The 25,362-nt window shown below is 43.2% G+C and overlaps 1 protein-coding gene across 15 annotated transcripts in view; it reads right to left on the reverse strand.

Annotated features, from left to right (window-relative positions):
* Nucleotides 1–343: 343 nt before the first annotated feature.
* Nucleotides 344–25,362, reverse strand: part of SLC4A8 (solute carrier family 4 member 8) — a 112,433-nt gene continuing 87,414 nt past the window's right edge. For 12 of the 15 annotated variants that reach the window (XM_061416030.1, XM_061416041.1, XM_061416037.1 and 9 more), the window contains 9 exons: nucleotides 20,745–20,858; nucleotides 18,033–18,194; nucleotides 16,882–17,133; nucleotides 14,091–14,159; nucleotides 12,711–12,884; nucleotides 10,290–10,427; nucleotides 8,714–8,805; nucleotides 6,727–6,822; nucleotides 344–5,612 (listed from right to left, as the gene is read on the reverse strand). In XM_061416030.1, the coding sequence (XP_061272014.1) occupies nucleotides 5,600–5,612; nucleotides 6,727–6,822; nucleotides 8,714–8,805; nucleotides 10,290–10,427; nucleotides 12,711–12,884; nucleotides 14,091–14,159; nucleotides 16,882–17,133; nucleotides 18,033–18,194; nucleotides 20,745–20,858 (1,110 nt within the window). In that variant the 3' untranslated portion in view covers nucleotides 344–5,599. The other 3 variants (XM_061416042.1, XM_061416043.1, XM_061416044.1) reach the window with 3 other exon arrangements.

Here is a 25,362-nt window from a genome sequence, read left to right on the forward strand (position 1 = left end):
ATCTGGAATAACTGTAGACCTTTAAAATCTGGATTTCTAGACAGTGGCAAGTCCTTAAATATTAGCAATTGGTCTCATCAGCCTAGTTGTAGCTCCAAAGTGGGCTTTCTTTTCATGCTATCCTGTCCCCTGACCCAAAAATAAGTCTAAGTGGTCCCCAAAGAAAGGGCACTCTAGCCTCATCCATGGCTCCAGCCAGGGATCCTCAGGACCTGTACCCAGGAAAGTGTATAGGCCCCTCTTCAGGCCCACCCCCGCATCTTCATAACTCTTCTTCCCAAGTCTGGAAGGTGGTCACCTTGGCTCAGATCCCGCGTTTCGAGCTCAAAAGACACCATAGGTATTAACAGTTACACAGACTTTATTTTTCACCCATTGAGCACAGGAAGGTCTGGGCAGGCAGAGGTGTCACCATCACCCCCTCGGTTCACAGACACAGACCGTGAGACTAGGCGGTGAGGGACAGGGATTCTGTTGCTACCGCAGATCGCTAGGGGATTATCACAATGACACGTGTTCTTGGCTCTATTTACACCATGGAGTGTGGAGAGGGTACATTTCTTACACTAAAAATATATACTTTGGAATCTCTAAAACAAAAATATCTCTATCTCTACAGGAGACCTACTAGAAAGAAGAACATAGAAAACGAGGGAAATGTACCAGCACCTCAAGCCGTCCCCTTCCGTGGGAAGGTCGCTCTGCTCTCCACCTGACACCATGTGCTCGGGAGGGCAGCTGTATCTAACCAGTCGGACAGACAGACACAGATAAACGAGAGGGAGGCTTATCATCTTGGAGGAGTGAATATGGAGGAGAGGTGTGGGGAGGAGGATTTTGGCCTCTTTTGCAAAAGGAGTAATTGCACATTCAGTTTATTGCACGTGTGAAAAACCTGCAAGTTGAAATCGACCGCAAACCTGCTAAGAGAACCCAAGCTCTGCTGATTCCTGCTGGACTTGGGAAAGGGCCGTGGGTGGGCTCTCTCTCTCCTGCTCAGAAATATTAATGCCATCAGCTAGAAGAAAAATTCTATATTCTCCAATGCTGAAAGTGAGTTGGGTTTCAGAAAATGCTATTCCTTTTCTTTTCAGAAGGATCAGAAACCATTCCATTCCCTTTGAGCACAGAATCTCCTAAAAGAATTATGCCTGTAGTTGAATTGCTCCACTTTCTGATGTTTCCTATTGAAAAGATTCATGTGACACTCCTTTCCCCTTTTGATAGAGTTACTTCACACCTCTTTGGTTGTGAAAGTCAGCCTCCTTCCAATAAAGAAACTAAAGAAACGTGAATTGAGTCAACTACCCCATTCTCTATAATTAATATAAGACCCCAGGGGCACCAAGAATGATAAAGAATAGGTTTGGTAGAAAAATCCCTTCTATTTGGTTTTGGAATGTCTTTCTCTATTTACACTGAAATATGGATGAGCCTGAGGGCTTGAGAATTCATAGTCCCTCATCCTAAATAAGGCAAATAACCATAAAGTTCCCTTTTGGAGCAGCCCCAGAACTATCCAACCTCCTCCCCTTTCTTCCCAGCCCCCACTGGCAGGGGTTGTTAGGACCTCTGACCAAAAACTCCTTCCCTCCAAGAAGAACTTGAAAGACTGAGGAAAAGGCAGAAAGGAGGGGAAAGAGGGCTTGAAAAAGCTAAGTCAGCAAAAGGGGGCAGAACTGATATGATGTCTCATTTGGCCAGTTAGGACCGGCAGGAACAATTTCTACCTTAGGAGGTCTGGCAGCTACGACCAAGAGAAAGTCAAGAAGGCTGAGAATATCTGATGCATGTTGACTGTCCTGCCAGGGTGTGGCTTGGGAACCTGAGAAGTCTAAGGAAAATGCAATAACGAACTAGCAAAGAGTGCTTAAAAGTCCTCGGAGGAGGTGCTAACTCCTGCAAAAGCAGACATTTAGAGAAGCTAACAAAGTAGTAGAAAGAACATACTGGAGAGTATGTCTAATGATAGTTAGAATGAAAGCCACGAGCTCTTGGCTCAAGCCTTCTCCTATGCATCAGGAAAACCTGGACATGCTGAACATGGACATTGAAATCATCAGAGAAGCTGCAGGGAGAATTACTGGTTCCTTAATTAGAAGCAAAGTCTAGAATACAGAATAGGTAGAAAATAAAGTCAAACAGGGAACTGTCTTTTTTGGATGACCAAAAACCAGATTCCCCAAAGCAGAGACCTCTTAAAGGTCACAGATGTCAACCTAAGATGTTAACCAAACCTAAGACTTAGCATACCAGATTTTGATCAAATATCTATGACTAATTTAAAAGCCAGTCCTATCCCAGACAAATAGAAAGAGCAACTATTTATAACTTGTTTTGGAAATGAATGGTTCTCTAGCTCTCTACCCCAAAGGCAAATTTAATATATGAACAAGGAGAGGGGACAAGAGCTGAGTGCAGTAAAGACCAGCTCTCCTGATAGTCCCATCATCAGAAGTTTGAAATCATCAAGAGCTACAAAGGATTCGCCTGCATTTTACGTAAGCAATATTTGGGGCAATTTCACAACACGTTTCTGCTGACCTTCACCTTCTCCCTAGACCAACCCTTCCCTAAGTCACAAGTTAGGAAGTAACCCACCCACTTAGTGATGCCACTAGATGCCACTTTTTCTGCTTAGAACCAAGATTCCACTCACCATCACTTTCTTAATCCCTGGCCTCCATTCCTTCCTACTCTACAATACCAGCCTATCAGGACACTGACTGTCAACACTCAAACTACTCCTGAAATTTCCCCTCGTCAGAGAAGAGGCGGACTACTTCTCTGGCCCAAGCAAGCCTGGGCATGGGAATTACCTAACTACCTGCCTTGCTTTCTACCCCTAGATCAGTTTCTCCTTAATATTGAGCTTAAACACCTTTTTCTAAGACTAAGCTATCTGCATTTTCCCTCAGGCAATTCTATCAGGCTAGAGAGGGCAAGTCCTAGATGGGGGAAGGACCATATTCTCTTGATGTTCCCACAACTTAGATGCACGAGGCTGTTTAGTAGCAGCAACGAAATCTCCTGGATATACTCTTATTTGTCAGTAAGCACACATGCACACACAGACACACGCATATACGCACGAGGCCTCTGTCTCACTACCACTCTCAGTTTCCTATCCTAAACACTGTCCCACCTTGACTTTGCCACCCATAGTCACCAGCCACGGACCTTAGCTGGGAAGCAGCCAGGACTGAGGTTGAGTGCTGGGTGGGATTTGGGAAAGATGAGAGAGGAAGAGTATGGAGTGGTTCCTGCCACTGAGATGTAGCACAAATGGAGCTAGCTGTTGTTTGAGGAAAATTTAATCGCCCAAAAAGACTGGCACAGCCTCCCAAAGTAGGCTGTGCCAGGAACCCGGGAGGGTAACAAAGACAGGAAGCCCACAGGACAGGGCATCTGAGACATCTGTGTGTGCAGAAACAGATGCTCGCAGCGACACTGTCACCCAGTTCTGCTGCATGATGGAGACTTCCCTGCTATATTCCTTGTAGCCACGCTGAGGCCGAGGGAACAGGATACAGTCACCACCTTCCCTATACAGAGGTGGCAGGAACAGATGGGAGGGGCAAGATGGGGGAAGAGAGGAGGGATGTTCTCAGGGAACAGAGAAGAAAGGAGGCAAGTTCAAGGAAGCAGCCAGAGAGGGAGAGGGAAAGTCAACAAGAAAGCTTTTCCCAATGATGGGTTGCCTTATGATTTTTCTAAACCAGGTAGGTAAACAGGTACAATGATTACATTTATCCTAAAGTGATAAAATGTGAAGCTTTGGCTCTCAAAGATTTTAATGCCCATAGAGTTCAAAGAAGCATGCCTGATCCTGTCTGCGCCATAGGAAAGGAAGCTGAGGCTGTCCCTGAAACAGCCTTGTGAATAGAAATTAGACAAGCAGGAACAATACCCATAACTCAAAGGGATATCACTTTAATATTTGAAAGCAGGGTGATGTTCAGCCAGTAGGCACTGGTATGGCCATATATACTGCTTGTTTACAGCAGGCATCCTTTCTCAGTGGTTGGTATCTATCCTGTACCAGTTGTCAAATATTTTGAAAATCATCTGTGTATTAAAAATAATTGTGGCTCTAAGAGATAGGGAGATAGGAAAATGCAGGATTCCTTCAATATCAAAGTCCCTAGAGTAAGACTAGAATAGCATCAACATATTTTTGGAGTCCAAGGGAATGTAAACTTCAATAAGATTACGTAGCAACTCTTCACCAATGAAAGAGAGCACACTGAAGGGCTGTCCCTCTGTACAAATATTCTCCAGGATGGAAACTGATCAGACCCCCTGGGTACCAACATGCTTGTTAGTCACATTCTGTGCACAAAGGAAGGGAAAGTCTATACACAATGGAGCCCAAACCCTCACTGCAACAGAGAAGAAGAGACAAAAAGTAGAAATATAGTTTTAAACTGAATACCAGAATTAATTTCACCACTTACAGTTCATTTCCCCATTGTAGCTTTTTACATCTGAAAGTCAAAACATGTGTTAACAAAAAAAATCCAGGATGATGAAAGTGGTTTGGTCCATTGAGTTGATGATGGTTTGCGACTAAGGCAGCTAAGGAGACATTACGTAAGCACTTGGATCTCTCCAGGAATGGAATCAAAATATGTCCTCAAGAGACAGCAGCAAGACACAGATGTTTCCTCAACATGCCCAATAAAAAACCCCTTATCTTCTTTTCTACTCACAAACATCTATAATCAAACTTTCGCCAGATATCTAGACAGCAGACAGGATGACAAATCTTCAGGCTAGGAAGTCCTTCCTGATGTCTAAACTAATTCCTTCTGTAGCCACTAAAGCTCATTCTCTTACTCTATCAGTGAAACCAAGCGAAGCTGCTCATCCTCACTCTTCATTTTCCCCTGAGCCTTTTCCCATCTGAGCTAAGCAAGTCCAGTGTGTGTGTCCCTCTTGGCCCTTTCATCATCCAAGGTTCTCGCTGAGTTATGCAGGCTGCTGCTAGGGAGTGAGGAAGACGCACTGGATCAGAGGCATCTTCTGGCTGTTGTGGTTGGCACTGCCAATGCTCAGGGTGCTGACCCTCCTAGGAGCAGACCTTCTGGCAGCCTCTGGGTCTGACCAGCATCCCCCAGAGGAGGCAACCAAACCAAGGCCCAGGGCTGCCCAGGAGCCTGCAGTCACTATGCAACCAGAGAGGCTTCCCTTTGCTCTCTGCTCTCCTCCCACTCCCCCACCCTGTCCTTGAGCAAGAGGGACCTCACTGAGGAAAATCCTCAGTGGCAGAATGGATTTAGATGGCTCAGCAGGCCAGCCACCTGAAGAGGAAATGTCTGGCAAGTGGGAAGCTGGGTCTTCAATGGTGGCAGTTCTGAAGAGAAAGAGAAGGAAGAAGAGAAGTACCAGCAGGAGGTGGTCTTCTGTTTCCATGCTCACGCCTGGCGATGCCCTCTGACGCACGCCACCAATAACTGAATCTCACATGGCTTGGCCAGGACCAAGGACAGGGCCAGGCTCGGGCTCGCTTCTTCTCTGAGACCCCCGCCATCTTCTCTGTAACCACAGCTTCCCTGTGGCACCTCACGGCCCACAGCCTCCAGCCCAGCAAAGACCTTTAGTTGAAGAGACTGAACAAAAGTGTTACAATTAGACAAAAAGGGAACACATGATTCATTCCTGCTTTTAACACAATACTTTGAAGATGTCACCACAATTTCGATCTGGCTATATTTTAAGTTCATTTACAAGTAGACTAGTTCTCAACTAAAAATAATCATGTGCGTTATACTTTCGACAGCTGCCTGGATTTTCCTCTGAAGGAAACAAGATTCTATATTTCACTCACATTCAGCACAGATTTATTTTAACCCATTCGATGAAGAAATAACCCACCACTACCACCCACTAGCGGCTGTGACTTTCCAGAGCAGCTTTATGAATGAGACGGTTATTATCCCCATTTCATGGCTGAATAAACCAAGTGCCAGAAACAGTGGTCTGCCAGGTTACACATACATTAATAAGTCTCCTACCCTAGCCTACTGATTTTTTTTTTAAGCTAGAAAAATTGCCTTTAGTAAGACCTAAGATTTCATTTTCAATTATCTGATGACTTAGTGTTTGGACAAAATTATTTACGTAATTTGAGTACACAGCCTACCTCAATGTGGGCAAAAATGCCTCGTCTTTCCCTTTTCTTCATGAACCAGATTAAGATTGATCTACGCTACTGACAAACAATATTCAGAATTTGGTTTTCAAAATAAGAAAACAGTTATAATTTAATATTTCAAAATCTTTATGAGACAATAATTCTCATTATGGAACAAGTTAAATAGGTTAGTTTGTATCAATATTATCAACACTATCCAATATTGTAAGGATTTTCCAGTTTGTATGGCTGCAATCACCAGAGAGATGCTCTACCGATTTTGAAATGGGAACTAGAAGGAGGATAAAGGGAATGAAACAGATAAAGCAAATTTACATTCCAAAATAATTCCATGCTAACTTTGGGCTTGTGTAAATGGGCAGCTCAAAACAATATATCTGCTCAAATAGTTGGAAAACATTTTTGCTTCTCTTAAGCTTATAACAATTCTGTGAGGTTAGCGGCAGTCCTAGATGTGCTATTTAACAGATAAATTCAATTTTACATCTAAAATACAGTTTACTTTCAACACGATTTCTATTTTTAAAAGCCAGAAATAAATAAAAATCAGCAATTATAGTTCTCTTTACCTCTTTTCCTTTGTGTTTCCGGAATTCATACTGAGAGCTTTCCAGACCGTGGTTTTAGGCATTTCATCAGATATATTAATCTCAGAGGGATCACATCTGAAATCAATGCTTAGGACAGTCAGTGTCAGACATATATAAATAAGACATATACCTCAGTCTGTGATGCCCGCCACCCAGTGGAAGGGAAAAGATGAAGTCTGAGGGGGCTCGTCTCATAGCTCTCGCAGCACTAGGAACCAGATGGTTGGAATTCGACAGGCAAGGTGGCCCGTGAGTCAGAGCTGAGGGCTGGGCTGGGGTGCTGGGAAGGGGCCAGCCCTGCCTGCACACTTCTGCTTGCTTCTGAAGGGCCCCTCTGGCGATGCTGGTGACAGCACTGTGATGCCCATAGTGGCAGCACCAGGAGCTACAACTGACTGAGTGCTCGCTGCATGCCAGGCATGGGGCTAAGCGCTCTTTGTTCCTTTTCTCATTTACATGGCCAGATCTCTTCCATTTGTAGTTTACAAAGGTCTATTACAATGTGGTATCTTAACGATTACAGCATCAGAGAGGATTAACATCCTCACTCTGAACGTGTAGAAAACAAAGCTTGTCGGGTTAAGAGAGGTTAAGAGACCGTCCAAGGTCAAACATGCATAAGTGGAAAATCAAGACCTTGAATCCTGTCCTTGGTCTCCTAGAAACCCCCATCCCCCCATTACTCTGAAGTTTTCCTCATGCCAGACCGTTTCCTTCTAAAAGGCCAAGAGAGGAGAAAGCACCTGCTAGAAAAGGAGCATGGCTCCCACTTCACCACAGAGAATGCTAAGTCTCTGGCTCCTTGAATGGCAACTTACAGAAAGTTTATTAAGGACCAACGATTCCATTTCTTTGTGGTCAGTGTCGTTTTTTTTTAAGTTAAATACTCATAGTAACAGAGTAGAATGGTGGTTACCAGAGGCTGAGGGGTGGGGGCACAAGGGGAGATATTGATCAAAGGGTACAAACTTCCCATTAAAAGATGAGTAAGTTCTGAAGACAATATAGAGCATGGGGACTATAGTTAGTAATAAGAATGTATTGTATACTTGAAATTTGCTAAGAAAGTAGATCTCAGATGTTCTCTCCACCCACAAAAAATAAATGGTAAGTATAGGAAGTGATGAATATGCTGTCAATTTGATTAAAGTGATTCTTTTACTGTATGTATATATATATATATATATTTACATATTACGTATAATGTTGCATACCTTAAATATACATTACTTTCAGTTGTCATAAATAAATGAATAAAAGACCAAAGAAAAGCTTTTCCTCTTTTCTCTCTCAGTATAAACCACAATCAAGTAAAAAAGTCGGCAGTAAATCATCCAGCATCTAGATGGCCCAGATCCCCTCTCTCCCTTTTCTGTTCCCTCTCCACCTCTGGGCTTCTTTCAGCTTGTGTATTCCTCTCTCAAAGTGGAAACAAAATGCCAGGAATGAATGCACAAACGGACCGATTTAGCATCCTGTGATTTGTGGTGAGCAGACCACAAATAGGTGGAACAGACCAAAAGGCTAAGATCTCTGGCAGAAGTAAGGAATTGGAGGAATCCCAGTTCAGTTTCCCCTTGGCTTCTGGGACTGCAGCTGCCATGAGCCAAGCTGAAAGATTTGCCTAAGCACGGGAACTTCACACCCACTAGGATGACAAGCATAGCCTGTATCCTATTCACCCTTGGAAGGTGGCAGAGACAGGCAGAAAGAGCACTGGTTTGAGGAGAGCACGAACTTTGGAAGCAGGGTCCTCCCATGACTCCCATAACTGGCACAGTGCCTGACGCATGGCAGGCCCTCAGGAAACCAAAAGGAAGTGTGTTTTCATAGGTTGCAACTGAGAGGTTGAATGTTCAGCTTTTTATACCAGCAGCTGCATTCATGCCCCAATCCCCACCACAAAGCCAGAATGTTTACAGAACCACTAAAAGAAGTCAACTCCTCCGTGTTTTGGGAGCTTTACCTGAAACTGTTGTGATTTCCAGGACTACTTAGTAACTTCCTGCTCTCTAAGGGGAACTTGTCTCCCCCGATTTCTAACATTTTCTCAGCTTCCTGCAAGAAAAAGAGACATTATTTTATCTTGGATCAAGTGAAACCAGTACTCTACACCAGCCCATTTTTCAATCCCTATAATTTCTACCTAATTTTCTCTCACATTTATTATAAGAGAGTGTAGCTATGTTCTTTCATAGTTTTGACTCACCATAAAATGAGAGCAATCCAATATCTGCACCTATTGAACAGTACTTAAAAAAAAAGAACCTGAATATGAGTAGACCTTTAGATACAACTACCGAATTACTGGAAAGAGGAGCCCGACAGGCTACAGTCGATGGCATTGCAAACGATTTAGCGACTGAACAACAATATTGTTAACTGTAGTCACGAGGCTGGATACTATAACCCCATAACTTACTCATCTCATTGACCACCTTCACCTATCACAGCCCTACCCCTTAGCATTCTGTGATGCCACCAGACTCCAGTCTGGAGATTTTATCTCTGAGATCACTCCTAATTCCCACACTGGTAAGCCCTATAGGAATGTTGGTGATGTGGAGGACATTACTCACTCTAGTCTTCCTTTCCTCTGCAACCAGTGTGAAACCCCCATAATAACATACCCTATGTGTTGGTTAGCCTGCGGACTTTTGGACTATCCTACTTTAGGCTTGTTGTTGTTGTTCAGTCACTAACTTGTGTCTGACTCTTTGCAACCCCATAGTCCATAGCCCACTGGGCTCCTCTGTCCATTGGGTTTCCCATGTAAGAATACTGGAGTGGGTTACCACTTCCTTCTCCAGAGGATCTTCCTGACCCAGGGATTGAATTTTTGGCTTATCCTTATATAGGATCATTGTACTGTATACCTTAAACTTACACCATATTATGTGTCAGTTATAGCTCGAAAAAATTACACAAGATTTTCAAAATGCAAGATTTTAGGAAAAAATTCCTCTAAAATGAATTTCAGAGTGCCTATTTCAGGCACTAACTGGATGTGGAAACTCTTTCAGGCTCATTCTTGGACTGGTATTTTCATTTTGCTATACATCCATTCTTTGCACATATTATAAGCCACTGACTAAAGGTCCGTTGTGTGGATGGCAGATGCCAAGTGCTCAGGAAAATGAGAAAGGACAGAAAGTCCTATACAAGTTATCTCTATGAACCACAACACCATCTGCAATTAAGTATGTAACAAACACTCTCAGAAAATAATAGATTTTGAATAATTATCAAATTAGACCTTTGAGAAAACATAAACTATTCAATCTGATAATAAAAGCACATTCACATTCATATTCTAAGTGTAAACCTGGTAAGTAGGCTGTAGACAAACAGAGGAAAAAACAACTGGTTATCAAATTTGAAGATGAAGGACAGACATCAGCTGAGAATGTCTTCAGAGTAATCCTCCCCGATCCTAAATATAACCCTTGGGATTCCAGACATGCTGACTTTTCATGTGGCCCTTCCTATGTTCTGTAATTTGAGGCTGCCCCAAAGTGTGCAGTTGGTGCAAGAACTATGACCTCTTCCTCCTTGGCCTTCTGCTTGGCATCATCCAACTTCTTCTTTTTGCTCTCAGGCATTAGATCATCCAACCAGCTCAGCTCCCGCTTAGAGAAACAGAGATCCATGACTTTCCTGACAAAGACCAAGGCCAAAACCTGAAGAAATATAAAGAAAATGAATTAAAGGGGCTTGTTCCCTTCTGGAGTAAAAAATCAAGTCTTATATTCACAGCAGACTAAGACATGTCAGGCAGAATCAAACTCAATCATCACAGTTGCCTTTTATTGAGGCTCTCTGTACCAGATACTAAGTGTTTTATATACAATATTTTATTTAACTATCATCATAACAACTCTACAACTTATTAATTCCCTGCTTGAACTAATTTAATTTCTTCACTGAAAAGAGAAACCCTCATTGTCAGATTGCCCTAAGAGTTGTCTTCTCCTGGCTCGAGACCAGTAGGAAGGGCTAGAGGGCAGGATAGGGGTGGCAAGCCTCTCTAGGAGATGGTTTTGGTGGGGCCAGTTATACCCAACCCAAGCATGGGCCACCACAGGGTTAGGGCGCCTTGAAGGGCCATCTGGATTTCCTCTGGTCCTCTGCCTGTACATTTACTTGCAAAGCCTTGCTTTATGTCCGCCGCATGGATCTCGAGTGGTTTCTGTCTCTGGCCTCTGACGTGGTTTGACACTCATTTTATAAATGAGGAAACTGAGGCCCAGGGAGAGAAGGTAACTTGCCTAAAATATGACAGCTAATCAACTCAATAGAAATGACCAGAGTTCTCAAATACTTCTCCACTTTCTCCCCATAAGGGCCATTTCAGCCAAAGGAGAACCAATAATACCCCAGAATGCCCTGCCTGGACTGACTGGTGTTCACCAGCTAAATCCAGTGACTGGATCAGAAATGGGGAAAATCTGGCTAACTGTATTCATTTCCCCTTAATTTCAACAACTATTTTCACAATAAATCCAAAATTGAAAGTATCCCTTCCAGGATTTGCTGGGAATTTGCTATTTCTTTAACCAAACACTCAAGCCCTGAACATAGCACCCCAATGCAGAACCCTACATGTACTCTGACAAAACTGAGAATCTCATCAGGAAGATATATATCTAGGAGATTAGGGGAAAAGAACCCCGAAGTTTCTTCATCCTTGAATATTCTCCCAGTAAGACAGACTTCAAAAGTATGTAAATGAATACTCGATATTACCCTCATTGCCTTTTCCCTCCAGAGGCCCATCCTTTGGATAACTTTCAAACAGCCCACTGAATGCTCAGCGTTCTCATGACATAGAGTGAGCCAGAGAAAGGAAGGCATCAAGAGGACAAGATGCAACAGTGAGGTGGTCAGGTGGCATGTATTTCATCATCACCCTGCTTTTAGGAAACAGATTGTCACCTGTTGCACCACACAGTTCAGCTTTCCTGGTCTCCTTTCCAAAGCCCTTGCTTCGTTTGAAAGGAGGTAGGGGTGTCCCAGTCACTTATCAGTGCTAGACACCTCTTCCTCTCTCCCACTGACTTGAAACAGTGCATTTTCATCACTATAGATACTCCTGATTGCAATGAATTCTACACTGGAACCATACTGCTTTCAGATAATACGCAAATTATCACAAACATGAAGAGTCCTCTCTCCATATCAGATTCATGAAAGAAAGAAATATTAATAAACAGAAAGAAATACAGACAGGCAGAAAGGCAGATGGATAGTCTTGAAAAAAAAGCATGGCAAACTACTACACACATGCCTCTATACCTCAAGGTCCCCCAAATAACGCTTGGTCTGTGAAGACCAGCCAAAAAAACAGGAACTCACCATCAATAAAGGACTAATATCCAGAATACAGAAAGAACTCCTAAAACTCCACAACAGAAAAACAAACCACCTGATCTCAAAATGGGCAGAGGACTTGAACAGACACTTCTCCAAAGAAGATATACCAATGGCCAATAAACACATGAAAAGATGTTCAACATAACTTACCACTGGGGACATTAAAACCAAATCAAAACCACAATGAGATACTAACTCACACCCATTAGGATGGATGTTCTCCAAAAAACCCACCCTGACAAAACATGGACGAACCTTGAAGACAGTATGCTAAGTGAAGCAAGCCAGTCACAAAAGGACAAATACTGTGATTCCACTCACATGAGGTCCTGAGAGGAGTCAAATTCATAGAGACAGAAATTAGAATGGTGGTCACCAGGGACTGAGGGGAGTTATTGGTTCACAGGTACAGAGTTTCAAGTTTTGCAAGATGAAGAAGGTTCTGGAGAAAGATGGTGGTGCTGGCTGCACAACAAGGTACTTAACGCCACTGAATTGTACAGGTAACCATAGTGAAGATGCTAGGTTTTCTATTACGCCTATTTTATCACTATTTTTTAAAATAAAGAACAATACCTTTTACGACTCACCATCATAGGAAAGACAATGGCCGCTGGAGATGCCTTGATGACCCAGAGCAGGACGAGGCAGGTGAGCTGGATGAGGGTGAACAGGTGCACCTTGCGCAGCGGCACGTGCCGCAGGTAAATGAAGTCCGGCTGGTGCTTCGCAGGCATCCCGAAGAGCTTCAGGCGGTCAAAGAACTGAAAAGGGAGTCAGCGCTCATCTTTCGGTGGTTGTCCTGGGGCTTGTTGGGCCCGCTCATGTCTGTTATATCACAGGCTCTGAAAGGTAGCTAATACCATGTCTACCTGACAGAAGTAGAAACTGAGTCTCAAAGAGAACAGGTCATTTGGCCAAGGTTGGTAAGGGACAGCATCACATTAAAATCTTCCTTCTCATTTTCAGTTCAACTTTCTTCTATCCATACTGTAGCTCCTGAGAGAGCTCTTTCTTGGGGAGTACTGAAAACAAAATAGGCCAATGGCATTCTTCTGCTTAAAAGCCCAAATCTATTTGTTCTTGGAGGAGTTTGGAGCTTTTCACAAGTTATTTAAAGTAAAAACATAAAATGAAACCTCACAACATTCTGGATATAGAAAATATCCTTATAAAAAGGAAAACAGAGACTCAGAGAGATTAAATAACCTGCCCAAAGAACTCAGTGTATAAAAGTGACTACTGGACATTTCAAAAAAACAAAGAGGAACCAGCCACCAATAGAAGAAGCAATTAAATTATCATTTTATCTATGATAAAATGAGCTAGCTCCTGATTTTCTCAATTCAAAGGACTCAGAGGAATGAGTTGATAGATGGGGAAAGACAATGTGTGACAGGAAGTAATACCTGCTTACCTGGGGCAGTTCCCATGACTTCCCAATCTCTTCACCAGTGTACCCTCAGTTACACCCCGCACACACACTTTAGCTTGGGACCAAAGCTAGTGGCATCCATGGCAACTCACTCCAGGATTCGTGTCTGGAAAATCCCATGGACAGAGCAGCCTGCCGCAGGGTCGCAAAGAGGAGGACACAACTGAAGCAACTTGCCATGCACACATGCGTGTGCGGAAGCCCGTTTGGCTTCTGACCAGCCTTTCAGATCTAAGTTTACTAGCATCTGACAAAACACCTGGTGTTTACTACATGTCTGATAACTGCTGAATAAAACTGACGAAGGACTGGAACCATGGCGCTGAGTCAGGCCACCCTGCGAGTCTCTGTGCCCTCATGCCAACATGACTGCATTTTGCCCAGTGTCCAAGGGAATGTCTAAAAGAGCTTAAGCAGCAAGACTAGGAAATAGTTCCTCAAGAACTGGCTTGTGGTTCCCTAGGGAAGCTGCTCTCCCTGGTCAGGAAGGTGAGCTCACAGAGCGAAGACGCTGCCTGGCTGAACCCCATAGTACCTGAATTCCTTGCAGGGAAGACACTCCCATGTAGAGGAAGACTCCATACAGGACTGGCATGGGGATAAACTGAAAATGAAAGGGCAGAGACCAGAAATTCAATGTGTATCATAGCACACTCAAGATTATATAAACTGCCAAACCTCCAAGAAGGAAGCAAACTCACAAAATCACTGCAGAAATGCTGCGTTCATTTCTGCTGTCCTTACATGATTAAGAAGCAGAAGCGAAAACAGAAGCTGACAATGATACAAATCATTTTGTTCTGAAATGAAATGATTACATGTAAGTGTAATCCGGTCCTGGTTAAATCATAGGCCTCACATCTTCTCCCCATCTGGTTCTTCCTCCTCCAGGGAACTGGGCAGGCACGCACACACACATATGCGCACACACACACACTCACCCATCTCTTTTACAGAACTGAAATCTTTTAAATCTTTTGTAATCACATAATCATCTCCTCAGGGACTTGGTGTATTTTAATATAGGCTACAAGCATTTGCTTTTTATTAATCAGAGATTTGAGGGCAGGGGTAGGGAGGTATCTTGTCAGATGAAGAATAATTTAGGGAGAAATGGCAACATGATTCTATTGCACTTGAATACACACGCACACTTCCCACATTATACCAATCTAGGTAATTTTCAGAGCAGCTTTACGAGGTAATGAGGCCCGTGGAATTAAGGCAAGGAAAATGTCACTGCAAAGACTACACTCAACTTGCTTTTATTCTGGGGCTAACGAACACGTCTAAACATAATTCTTCTTTGAACTAGAAAATCTCTATTGGATTTTATGTTGTTCTGGCTCTAGAGTGAGTAGACATCTCAATTTGGTGCTAACCTTGTTAGAAGAACTACTGAATGATTGCCTAAAAGAATCCTCCTGAGACTGTTCTAGGAAGGCCAGGCAATGCCCACCACAATGACTCATGGTTACACTCCCAAAGAGCAGACACCTTTGGGCTCCTCCAGATGGCACCCAGATCAGAGGTGGGGGCGTGCCAGGGACAGAGAGTAAAAGGGGGAAGAGGCATGAGAAGACGTGGCAAGATCAAGTGGAAGGTAAGGAGGCAGGAGGAGGGTTCAGAATCCTGTCCCACCTGTGCCAATTTGCACCCTTAAACAGCATCTGCATTGCAGGCTGAAGTGGCTGATGAGTCACTAAAAAGCGGGAGAAGGAGGCAAGGGAGATAAGTAAGTGCCCCACAATGGCTGGGGCTTGAACTTTCTTTTTTATCCTATTTTTCCCACAGGCAGGCCTTTCACCCACAACAATTTTTTTTCCTCATGTTCAAGGTAGCTTCTATCTTTCCAAAAATCCTATTTTCACCCCAGGTCTCATACCAGCCACTGCCCATTTCGCTGTTCTACTTCAATAGAAAAAACTTCTTGATAGAGTTGTCTGCCCACACTCTACTTCCTCACCACCTATATACGCTTCAGGTCCCCATCACTAGGCTTCTACTGTATTGTTCCAATCAATCTGCTCTTGGCAAGTCTCATTAGGCTTCCATGTTGCCAAACCCAATGATCTTGGTTTGGTCTTCATTTTTCCAGACAGTTTCCAACCAATCATTCCCCTTGCTTGAATTCCCTGACATCATATGTTCCTGGTTCCCCCCCTCCCCCTCTGGCAGCTCCTCTGAGTCTCTGTTGCTGTCTCTTCCTCTACCCACCTTCTAAATATTGGACCTCCATGGACTCTGCTCTTCTCTCCACTCCTCCTTTTTTATAGCTACCCTTCCCCCTGAGTGAGCTCATCTATGCCCCTGGCTTTCACTACCACCTATGTGCTGCTGACTCCCACATTTATATTTTTAGTCTAGTAACCCCCACCCAGCCTCTTCACTCAGATGCCTACCAGACATCTCACTCAAATCTGATCACAGCCCATCCCTTACAAAATCACTTCCTCCTTCATACAGCCTTCTCCACCTTAAATGCCATCACTCTGCACCCAGATGGTCAAGCCAAAAACCTAGCAGTCATTTTGATGTTTCCATTTTCCCATTCCATATCCAATCAACCAGCAAGACCTGATCTCCTCCAAGATATACAGAAGTCATGCCTTTTATGCATTCCTTACTACCAACTTCCCTATCCAACCACCATCCTCTCTCACCTGTAATAGACTCACAGTCTATTAAACAGACTCACAGTCTTCTACCTCTATTTTTCCTCAACCTTAAATACTTATTCTCTAGATATGAGCCAGAGAGATCTTTTTAAAAAATATTAAATGGATGTCCCTCTACTGTTAAAACTCTCTGAAGGTTACCTTTACCAGTGTCAACAAGCCCTACATGATCTGCCCTTGCCCTCTTCAATCTCATCTCACAGTGCTTTTGCTTTAACATCCCTGAGCCACACGGCCCTGGTAGCTCCTAGAACATGTATCATTATTTCCCACTTCAGGACTTGTCTAGACTGCTTTTCTCCCTTCCCCCCATGTCCTCTCCCACCACTCATGGCAGGGCTGGCTCCATCTCATCTTAAACACCATTTCCTTAGAGAGGCCTTCTCTGACCACACTAACAAAACGCATCCCTTTACTTCTCTATAGAACCATACAACACTATATTTCCTTTGATCACATATTACATTCTGTAACTACCCTGTTTATTTTCTTAACTAACTTCCTTAACTACATCTTATCTGTCTTGCTCCACTTAGAATAAATACCTCAGGGCAGGTATTTGTATGTGTATCTGTTTATTGTACCACTGCATTCCCAGCACAAATGAGGCACTTAATATTTACCTAATGAACGAATGAATGGTTTTACCTTTAATATAGCTGTCATGAAGACTGAGCAGCCCATCAACACAAAGATCATAAGGCCTGTCACTCTCTGTTCACGGATGCCCAAGAATTTGGGCTGTTCTCCTGGGGCAGAGCACTCAGATTCCAGTTTGAGGCTATTCACGTGTGTGATGGATAGGACAGTTGCAGCCACAAACCAGGGCAGGCCCATGATGGAGCAGACACCCAGCATGATGGCCACCATCAGCAGGTCCAGGTGGTAGCCACATCCTTTCTGTGGGGAAACAGAGTCTCCATCACCATCAGTGGGCTGGCTGTAGTGGGACATAGGACAGTGAGCTAAGAGTCTCAGGCCCAAAGCAGGAAGGATAAGGAAGGGGTCCAGGGATTCCAGAAGTCTTGCAGCCCCTCCTGGTTTGGAGGGAACAGAGAAGAAAGAGAAACCTTAGCGTGTCCTACACATACCAATATCCAGTTTTTATCCAAGTGTCCCCAGATCTCACCCTGAATATCACATATTCAAAGATTCATCCTTTCTCGGCAGAGTAGCCAGAGACATATCTTGACCATTCTAGAGGGTCGACCTTACAGGAGTTGGCAATAAATAGGTTCCTATAAACACACCCCATTCCTTGCCAAATATGGAGGTTGCCTACTCTAGGGAATGAAGGAATAGAGACAAGTCATGAAGCCTCTCACTAATCAATGTTTTGGCACCAACCCTACCTCCTAGGATTCATGGGCTCAAGGTTCAGTCTGGAAACCTCAGTAATGTATGCCAATGGGAGAACAGTTGTCTCCAGGAAACAGTGGTCCAAGCCGTAACCTGAACCTCAGGAAGATAACCCTGGACCAGAGCATATGACCATATTGGGACCACCAAGAATTCTGCCCACCAACCTCCCCCATAGGTCTGAGAGGAGAGTAATAGATTCCAAGCTCCCTTCACATTGCACAATCATGCTCTACTCTAGTTTCATCTCCAAACCAATCTCTGTCATTAACGAAGGAGTCAGAAACCCCTAGAAACTCCTTCCATGAGCTCCTTCCATGACTGCTTGTACCCAGGTAATACAGTTCCTGGTCTAAATGGGCTTTCCCTAAATTTTTTTAAAGATGTAATAGGTTGCCATTATTATTATGCCATTATTCTAGGTCAGAAATTTTTCTTACCTTGAGTTTGTGTTCCTTCCTGTTAATGATGACGGCTGTGATCTGCTGGTCCATGAATATTAAGATAGTGCAGAGCAGTGCTGGGATAACTGCAGCAATCACAGTCCACCAGGGATTGGGGCCAATGGGACTAATAATCCACCCTCGGTCATCCCGTGTTGGCTAAAGGGAAAAAGCAAGGTTTTATTTTTGTATTTTAAGTTAACTGTAGTCATTAGGGCAAAACAGATCAAACTGAATCACAACAACCACATTTCTTTTTATTCTTGAATGAAAATTCTCAAAAAAAAAAAAAAAAAAAAAGGAGGGGCATGAAATACAGCAATCCCTTAGAAAATCTATGACCTTGTTCCAAATCCCCTTTGAAAGAGTCAGTCCTCAATTGTCAATTTCTTATGGAATATTCACTAATCCTTCACTTCCTTCCCTGGCTCTCCAAACTCCTGTGTACAGAAAAAGTGACTTTATCTCCGCATTGACCCAGATGAAATATATTGACTAATAATAAAATATGTTGTTTAAAGAAGAATTTATAACTTTCAAAGACAATATAATAACTTTGATTATCCTCCTCACTATTCTCCCCACCAGAAGCCGTATCATGTATGTTTACAGCACAAATAAAGGCAACAGAGTCTTGTTACATGGAATCTCAGGGGCCTGGTCCAAGATTCACCTCCTATCAGCAATGAAACAAGGTCCAGGCCCTGGAGACCTGAGAGAGGAGCCCAAAACACTGAATCTGGGGACTCGCATGATCTGGGATCCTCTTCAATGACCCTGTAAGACCACTGTTCATAAATCTTATAAACTAACTAAACTCTCATAAATCTCAAAAAAAAAAATGCCAGGGTACTCTGGGTAAGACAAGTTCACTTTGATTGGCAAGTAGGGATGGAAGGTAAAAGGCCAGGGATACAAACTGGCCCCAAACTCATGAACAAAGCAAAGACTTTAATCCAAAGTATTTGATTCCACATTGGTTATCATTCTAGGATTCAAATATGACTTCAATAATGTCACCAAGTCCCAAATTATTAATAGGTTAGGTTCTGAAAGTTTATAGAATCTGTGTTTCCTTAGTAATAATGTTCTAAATGGTAGTTAAATTGTTAGGTCAACACAAAAACGTATTAATCCCTGACTGACATTCAGTTCAGTTCAGTCGCTCAGTCGTGTCCTACTCACCCATCAATAATAGTACTAGCCTTCAGACTGGGTCTTGGTCATTGGGGGTGATGTGGTATAATAGGGAAGAGAAAAAAGAAGAAAATGTTCTCTCTGCTTCCTGAAAGGGAGGCCTGCCAATGAGCAGCACTGCCTTTGATATTCTCCCATTTTCTCTGACGTCTCTCCCATCTTCCAGAGGCCTTCTTCCCAGATGTCCCAGAAATGCAGTGCCTTCTGACTATCTGAAGCCTACCCATCAGGAAACCTTTCCAAGAACTGCTTAATGCTCCGAGTACTTATTTTTACACAAAATCCATTCCTCCTGCATTGTCGACCTCAGCCAGCTATTAGAGAAAAAGCTGACCGCACTCATTCACACAGGGTGAGAATGATGTATATTATAGAAGGTATATACTTTTAAAGAGTATGTTTTTTAATCCATCAATTTCTAACTGGATGGCATTTCAGTTGAATTTAACAAAACAAAATAAAATTTTTTCAAGCAATTACAGAAAAAGATATTTTTAACCAGGCCTGCTTCAGGGAGACAGAAAGGGAAGACGAAGGCCGACTATGCTGGGTGTTTACAAGTTGCCACGGGCCTGCGTTCCCGGCCTCCTCCTCCTCCCCAGCCTCCCCATTCCCTCCTCTCCTGGCTCCTCTCCGGTCCCAAGGACACCCAGGTTTCCTCCTCTCCCCACCCTGTGGGGATCTGTGGAACTGAGCTCAGCTGTTCTATCTTCTCAGTTTCCTCAGTAGGTACCCCCAGATCCGAGTCCCCATGTGTAGATCATCTGTTTTACTTTTTGTATAGATTTTTGGATCAACAGTATTGATTATAGACAGATATACAAACAATGAATTAGGGTTGAAGAGAGGTCACGATTACTCTGGTGGGGGCCCTAGAATGAGGGTGAAGCTCCTCCACCGCCTCACCTCCTCATGGGGCAAGATACTTGAGGAGCAGGACTGAGGCCTACAAAGAGCCTTTTCACCCTTCCTGATTTCCTAAGACAGCTGATGCTCAGTGAAGTGCTGGGAACCAGAACTTGTTCCAGAGACCCACATTCCCACAGTCTTTGGTATATGTTTATGTAAATACAGATATTCCTTTGTTTTATTTTTTAATTATTTATTTGGCTGCACTGGATCTTATTAATAGCTGTGGCATGGAAACTCTCGGTTGAGCCATGTGTGATCTAGTTCCCTGACCAGGGATCGAACCCGGCTCGCTGCATTGGGAGTATGGAGTTCTAGCCACTGGACCACCAGGCAAGTTCCCATATTTCATTGTATAAATGGCATTAAGAAAATAAATAAGGCTTTTCATTCATTAAACAACATTAGGTTTTCTGACTTTTCTAATTTGAACTCAGTTAAGCCTGAAGAGTTTGCTTTTCTGAATGGTATGGCATGAGCAGCACAACTCAGATTTAGAGGACTACAAAATACATGATTAGGATAAGGAGAGGCCCCTGAAATAACTCGGGATCAGAGTCTATGAACTACATAAGGGCATCGAGTACCCTAAGATCTGTTTACCTTGAACACACTGGGAACCTGAAGCTTGGGTGATGGGACTCCAATCAAAAAATCAATAATCACCATTGTGAAGATAGTGAGGAAAACAGCAAAGTCACTCACCATGGAGCGGACCTGGCACGAAAAAGGATTGGAGATGTGTTACAGTAGATTAAACACAATAGAAAAGACTCGAGTATTGTAAAATGCTTAAACATGCTCAGAAGAATGATTTAATTTTATTGGTCAATTAATAGAAGCATATTTAAACAACAGGACTATGTTAACATGCCCAAATTAATACCACCAAAGTGTGGGTATCATAAGGGAGAATGAATCCTCTGACAAATTCTATTGGGACCCACTCCAAACTCTGAGGAGTTCTGTTTAGAGAATCTGGGCCCAGCATTTAGGGAATAGCTCTGAGAACTTGGAATAAGATTTCCTGGGACCAACAAGATCCAGCTGCACCCAGACCTCGCAGCAGCTCCAACTCCTCTTTGCTCTCAGCCCCAACATCAAATCCATTCGCAAGTCCTGTTGGCTCTGCTTTTAGCTCATGCCCACAATCAGACCCCTTCTCACCACCCCATAGCTCCCAACCAGATCAGAGGCACCGGCAGCTCTCGTCTCTGTAGCTGCAGCAGACTCCTAACCCTGGCTCTGTCCTTATGTAAAGCTGCTGGAATGAGCGTTCAAAACACAAGTCAGATCATGTCACTCTTCTACCAAAACCCTGAAATGCCTCTTCATTTCACGGAGCTAAAAAGCCCAGAGACCTCCTTGGCCAGTGAGGCCCACACACATCTGATATCATTACTGCTCTGACTCAGGTCCTAATGCTCCCCAACTCACTCTGCCTGTCCCAGCCACACGGCCCTCCTTGCTGTTTCTTACACCAAACTCTCCCACCTCAGGGCCTTCGCACTTGCTCATCCCTCTGCCTCAGCGGCTTTTCCTCCAGGTGACTCCATGGGCAGCTCCCTCCTTTACATCCACTCAAATATCACAATTTCCACTTAATCATCTCTCATGGTCACCACCCTCCACCCTAGTACTTTCTGTATGCCTTTTCTGCATTATTTTTCTTCAAAGCCCCTCATCACCATTTTGCCCCTAAGAGGACTGACTAACCGATTTTATAGTTTTGTAGCTTTAATAAAACACAGTCCCCCTCAGTGTCTAGTGCCCACTGTATGCCCACCTTAATCGGAGCTTCCAACAAGACTGAGCCAGATATAACATCTGGCCAGATAGATATACATGGCCATATGTAACATCACTGATACCTTAACCTGACTTTGCTTTCTTGTGAAACCTGAGGTTTCTAGCTCCCCTTCCCTGGTTTTTTTAGATCTCCTCTGAATGTTACATAAATTCTCTGAACATGTAGCTGCCCTAACAAGAAGCCCATCCTGGGGCCCAGGGTCCTTCTCTCCTCTGAACTCCTGTGGCACTTATATCCCAGGATGGCATCCATCTAATGACTGCTATCTCCTATGGGCCTGGTTGTTTCATGGGTTTTCCCTTCCTATTGATGACAGGGACACTCTCTCTCTCTCTCTCTCTGTCTCTCTGTCTCTCTGACTCTCTCTCTCTCTCTCTCTCTCTATATATATATATATACACACACACACACACATAAATTAGAGGATAATTACTTCACAACATAGGAAGGTTTCTGCCATACATCAACACAAATCAGCCATAGGTACACATATGTCCCCTCTCTCTCAAACTCCTATCCCACCGCCTTCCCCATCCCACTCCTTTAGGCTGGCACAGAGCACTGGCTTTGAGTTCCCTGCATCATACAGCAAACTTCCACTGACTCTCTATTTTACATATGGCAATGTGTATGTTTCAAGGCTATTCTCTCACATTATTCCACCCTCTCCTTTACCACTATGTTCAAAAGTCTGTTCTTCATGTCTGTGTTGCCTTTGCTGCCCTGCAAGTAGGAGTAAAACTACCATATGAGAAGCTAAAGGCAAAGGAGAAAAGAAAAGATATACCCATTTGAATGCAGAGTTCCAAAGAATAACAAGGAGAGATAAGAAAGCCTTACTAAGTGAACAATGCAAAAAAAAAAAAATAGAGGAAAACAATAGAATGGAAGACTAGAGATCTCTTCAAGAAAATCAGAGATACCAAGGGAACATTTCATGCAAAGATGGGCACAATAAAGGACAGAAATGGTATGGACCTAACAGAAGCAGACAATATTAAGAAGAGGTGGCAACAATACACAGAAGAACTGTAAAAAAAAGATCTTCATGACCCAGATAACCATGATGGTGTGATCACTCACCTAGAGCCAGACATCCTGGAATGTGAAGTCAAGTGGGCCTTAGGAAGCATCACTACAAACAAAGCTAGTGGAGGTGATGGAATTCCAGCTGAACTATTTCAAATCCTAAAAGATGATGCTGTGAAAGTGTTGCACTCAATATACCAGCAAATTTGGAAAACTCAGCAGTGGCCACAGGGCTGAAAAAGGTCAGTTTTCATTCTAATCCCAAAGAAAGACAATGCCAAAGAATGTTCAGACTACCGCACAATTGCACTCATCTCACACGCTAGCAAAGTAATGCTCAAAATTCTTCAAGCCAGGCTTCAACAGCACATGAACCATGAACTTCCAGATGTTCAAGCTGGATTTAGAAAAGGCAGAGGAACCAGAGATCAAATTGCCAACATCTGTTGGATCATTGAAAAAGCAAGAGAGTTCCAGAAAAATATCTACTCCTGCTTTATTGATTATGCCAAAGCTTTTGACTGTGTAGCTCACAAAAAACTGTGGAAAATTCTTCAAGAGATGGGAATACTAGACCACCTGACTTGCCTCCTAAGAAATTTGTATGCAGGTCAAGAAGCAACAGTTAGAACCAAACATGGACAACAGACTGGTTCCAAACTGGGAAAGGAGTACTTCAAGGCTGTATATTACCACCCTGCTTATTTAACTTCTACACAGAGTACATCATGAAAAATGTCAGGCTTGAAGAAGCATAAGCTGGAATCAAGATGGCCAGGAGACGTATCAGTAACCTCAGATATGCATATGACACCACCCTTAAGGCAGAAAGTGAAGAAGAACTAAAGAGCCTGATGAAAGTGAAAGAGGAAAGTGAAAAAGCTGGCTTAAAATTCAACATTCAAAAAACAAAGCTCATGGCGTCCAGTTGCAAATAGATGGGGCAACAATGGAAACAATGGGAAACTTTATTTTTGGGCTCCAAAATCACTGCAGATGGTGACTGCAGCCATGAAATTAGAAGATGCTTGTTCCTTGGCAGAAAAAGCTATGACCAACCTAGACAGCATATTAAAAAGCAGAGACATTACTTTGCCAACAAAGGTCTATCTAGTCAAAGCTATGGTTTTTCTAGTAGTCATGTATGGATGTGAGAGTTGGACTATAAAGAAAGTTGAGCACTGAAGAATGGATACTCTTGAACTGTGGTGTTGGAGAAGACTCTCTGAGAGTCCCTGGGACAGCAAGGAGATCCAACCAGTCAATCCTAAAGGAAAATCAGTCCTTTAGGAATATTCACTTGAAGGACTGATGCTGAAATTCCAATACTTTGGCTGCCTGATGCAAAGAACTGACTCATTGGAAAAGACTCTGATGCTGGGAAAGATTGAAAGCAGGAGGAGAAGGGGACGACAGAGGATGAGATGGTTGGATGGCATCACCGACTTGATGGACATGAGGTTGTGTCCATTGGGAGTTGATGAACAGGGAAGCCTGTCATGCTGTAGTCCATGGGGTGGTGAAGAGTCGGACACGACTAAGCAACTGAGCTGAGCTGATGACCCAGCAATCCTGGGCATATACCCTGAGGAAACAATAATTGAAAAAGACATATGTACCCCAGTGTTCACTGCAGCACTATTTACAGTAGCTAGGACATGGCAGCAACCTAGATGTCCAGCAACAGATGAGTATATAAGGAAGTTGTGGTACATATACACAATAGAATATTACCCAGCTATAAAAAGGAATGCATTTGAATGTCAGTTCTAAAAAGGTGGATGAACCTAGAGCTTATTACAGAGTGAAGTCAGAAAGAGAAAGATAAATATCATATATTAATACATACATGAAAGAGATGGGAATACTAGACCACCTGATCTGATTCTTGAGAAATTTGTATGCAGGTCAGGAAGCAACAGTTAGGACTGGACATGGAACAACAGACTGGTTCCAAATAGGTAAAGGAGTACGTCAAGGCTGTATATTGTCACCCTGCTTACATAACTTATATGCAGAGTACATCATGAGAAACGCTGGACTGGAAGAAACACAAGCTGGAATCAAGATTGCCGGCAGAAATATCAATCACCTCAGATATGCAGATACACCACCCTTATGGCAGAAAGTGAAGAGGAACTCAAAAGCCTCTTGATGAAAGTGAAAGTGGAGAGTGAAAAAGTGGGCTTAAAGCTCAACATTCAGAAAACGAAGATCATGGCATCCAGTCCCATCACTTCATGGGAAATAGATGGGGAAACAGTGGAAACAGTGTCAGACCTTATTTTGGGGGGCTCCAAAATCACTGCACATGGTGATTGCAGCCATGAAATTAAAAGACGCTTACTCCTTGAAAGGAAAGTTATGACCAACCTAGATAGC

Source organism: Bos javanicus, chromosome 5, assembly GCF_032452875.1.
Source record: "Bos javanicus breed banteng chromosome 5, ARS-OSU_banteng_1.0, whole genome shotgun sequence".
In the NCBI taxonomy this organism is placed as follows: domain Eukaryota; kingdom Metazoa; phylum Chordata; class Mammalia; order Artiodactyla; family Bovidae; genus Bos; species Bos javanicus.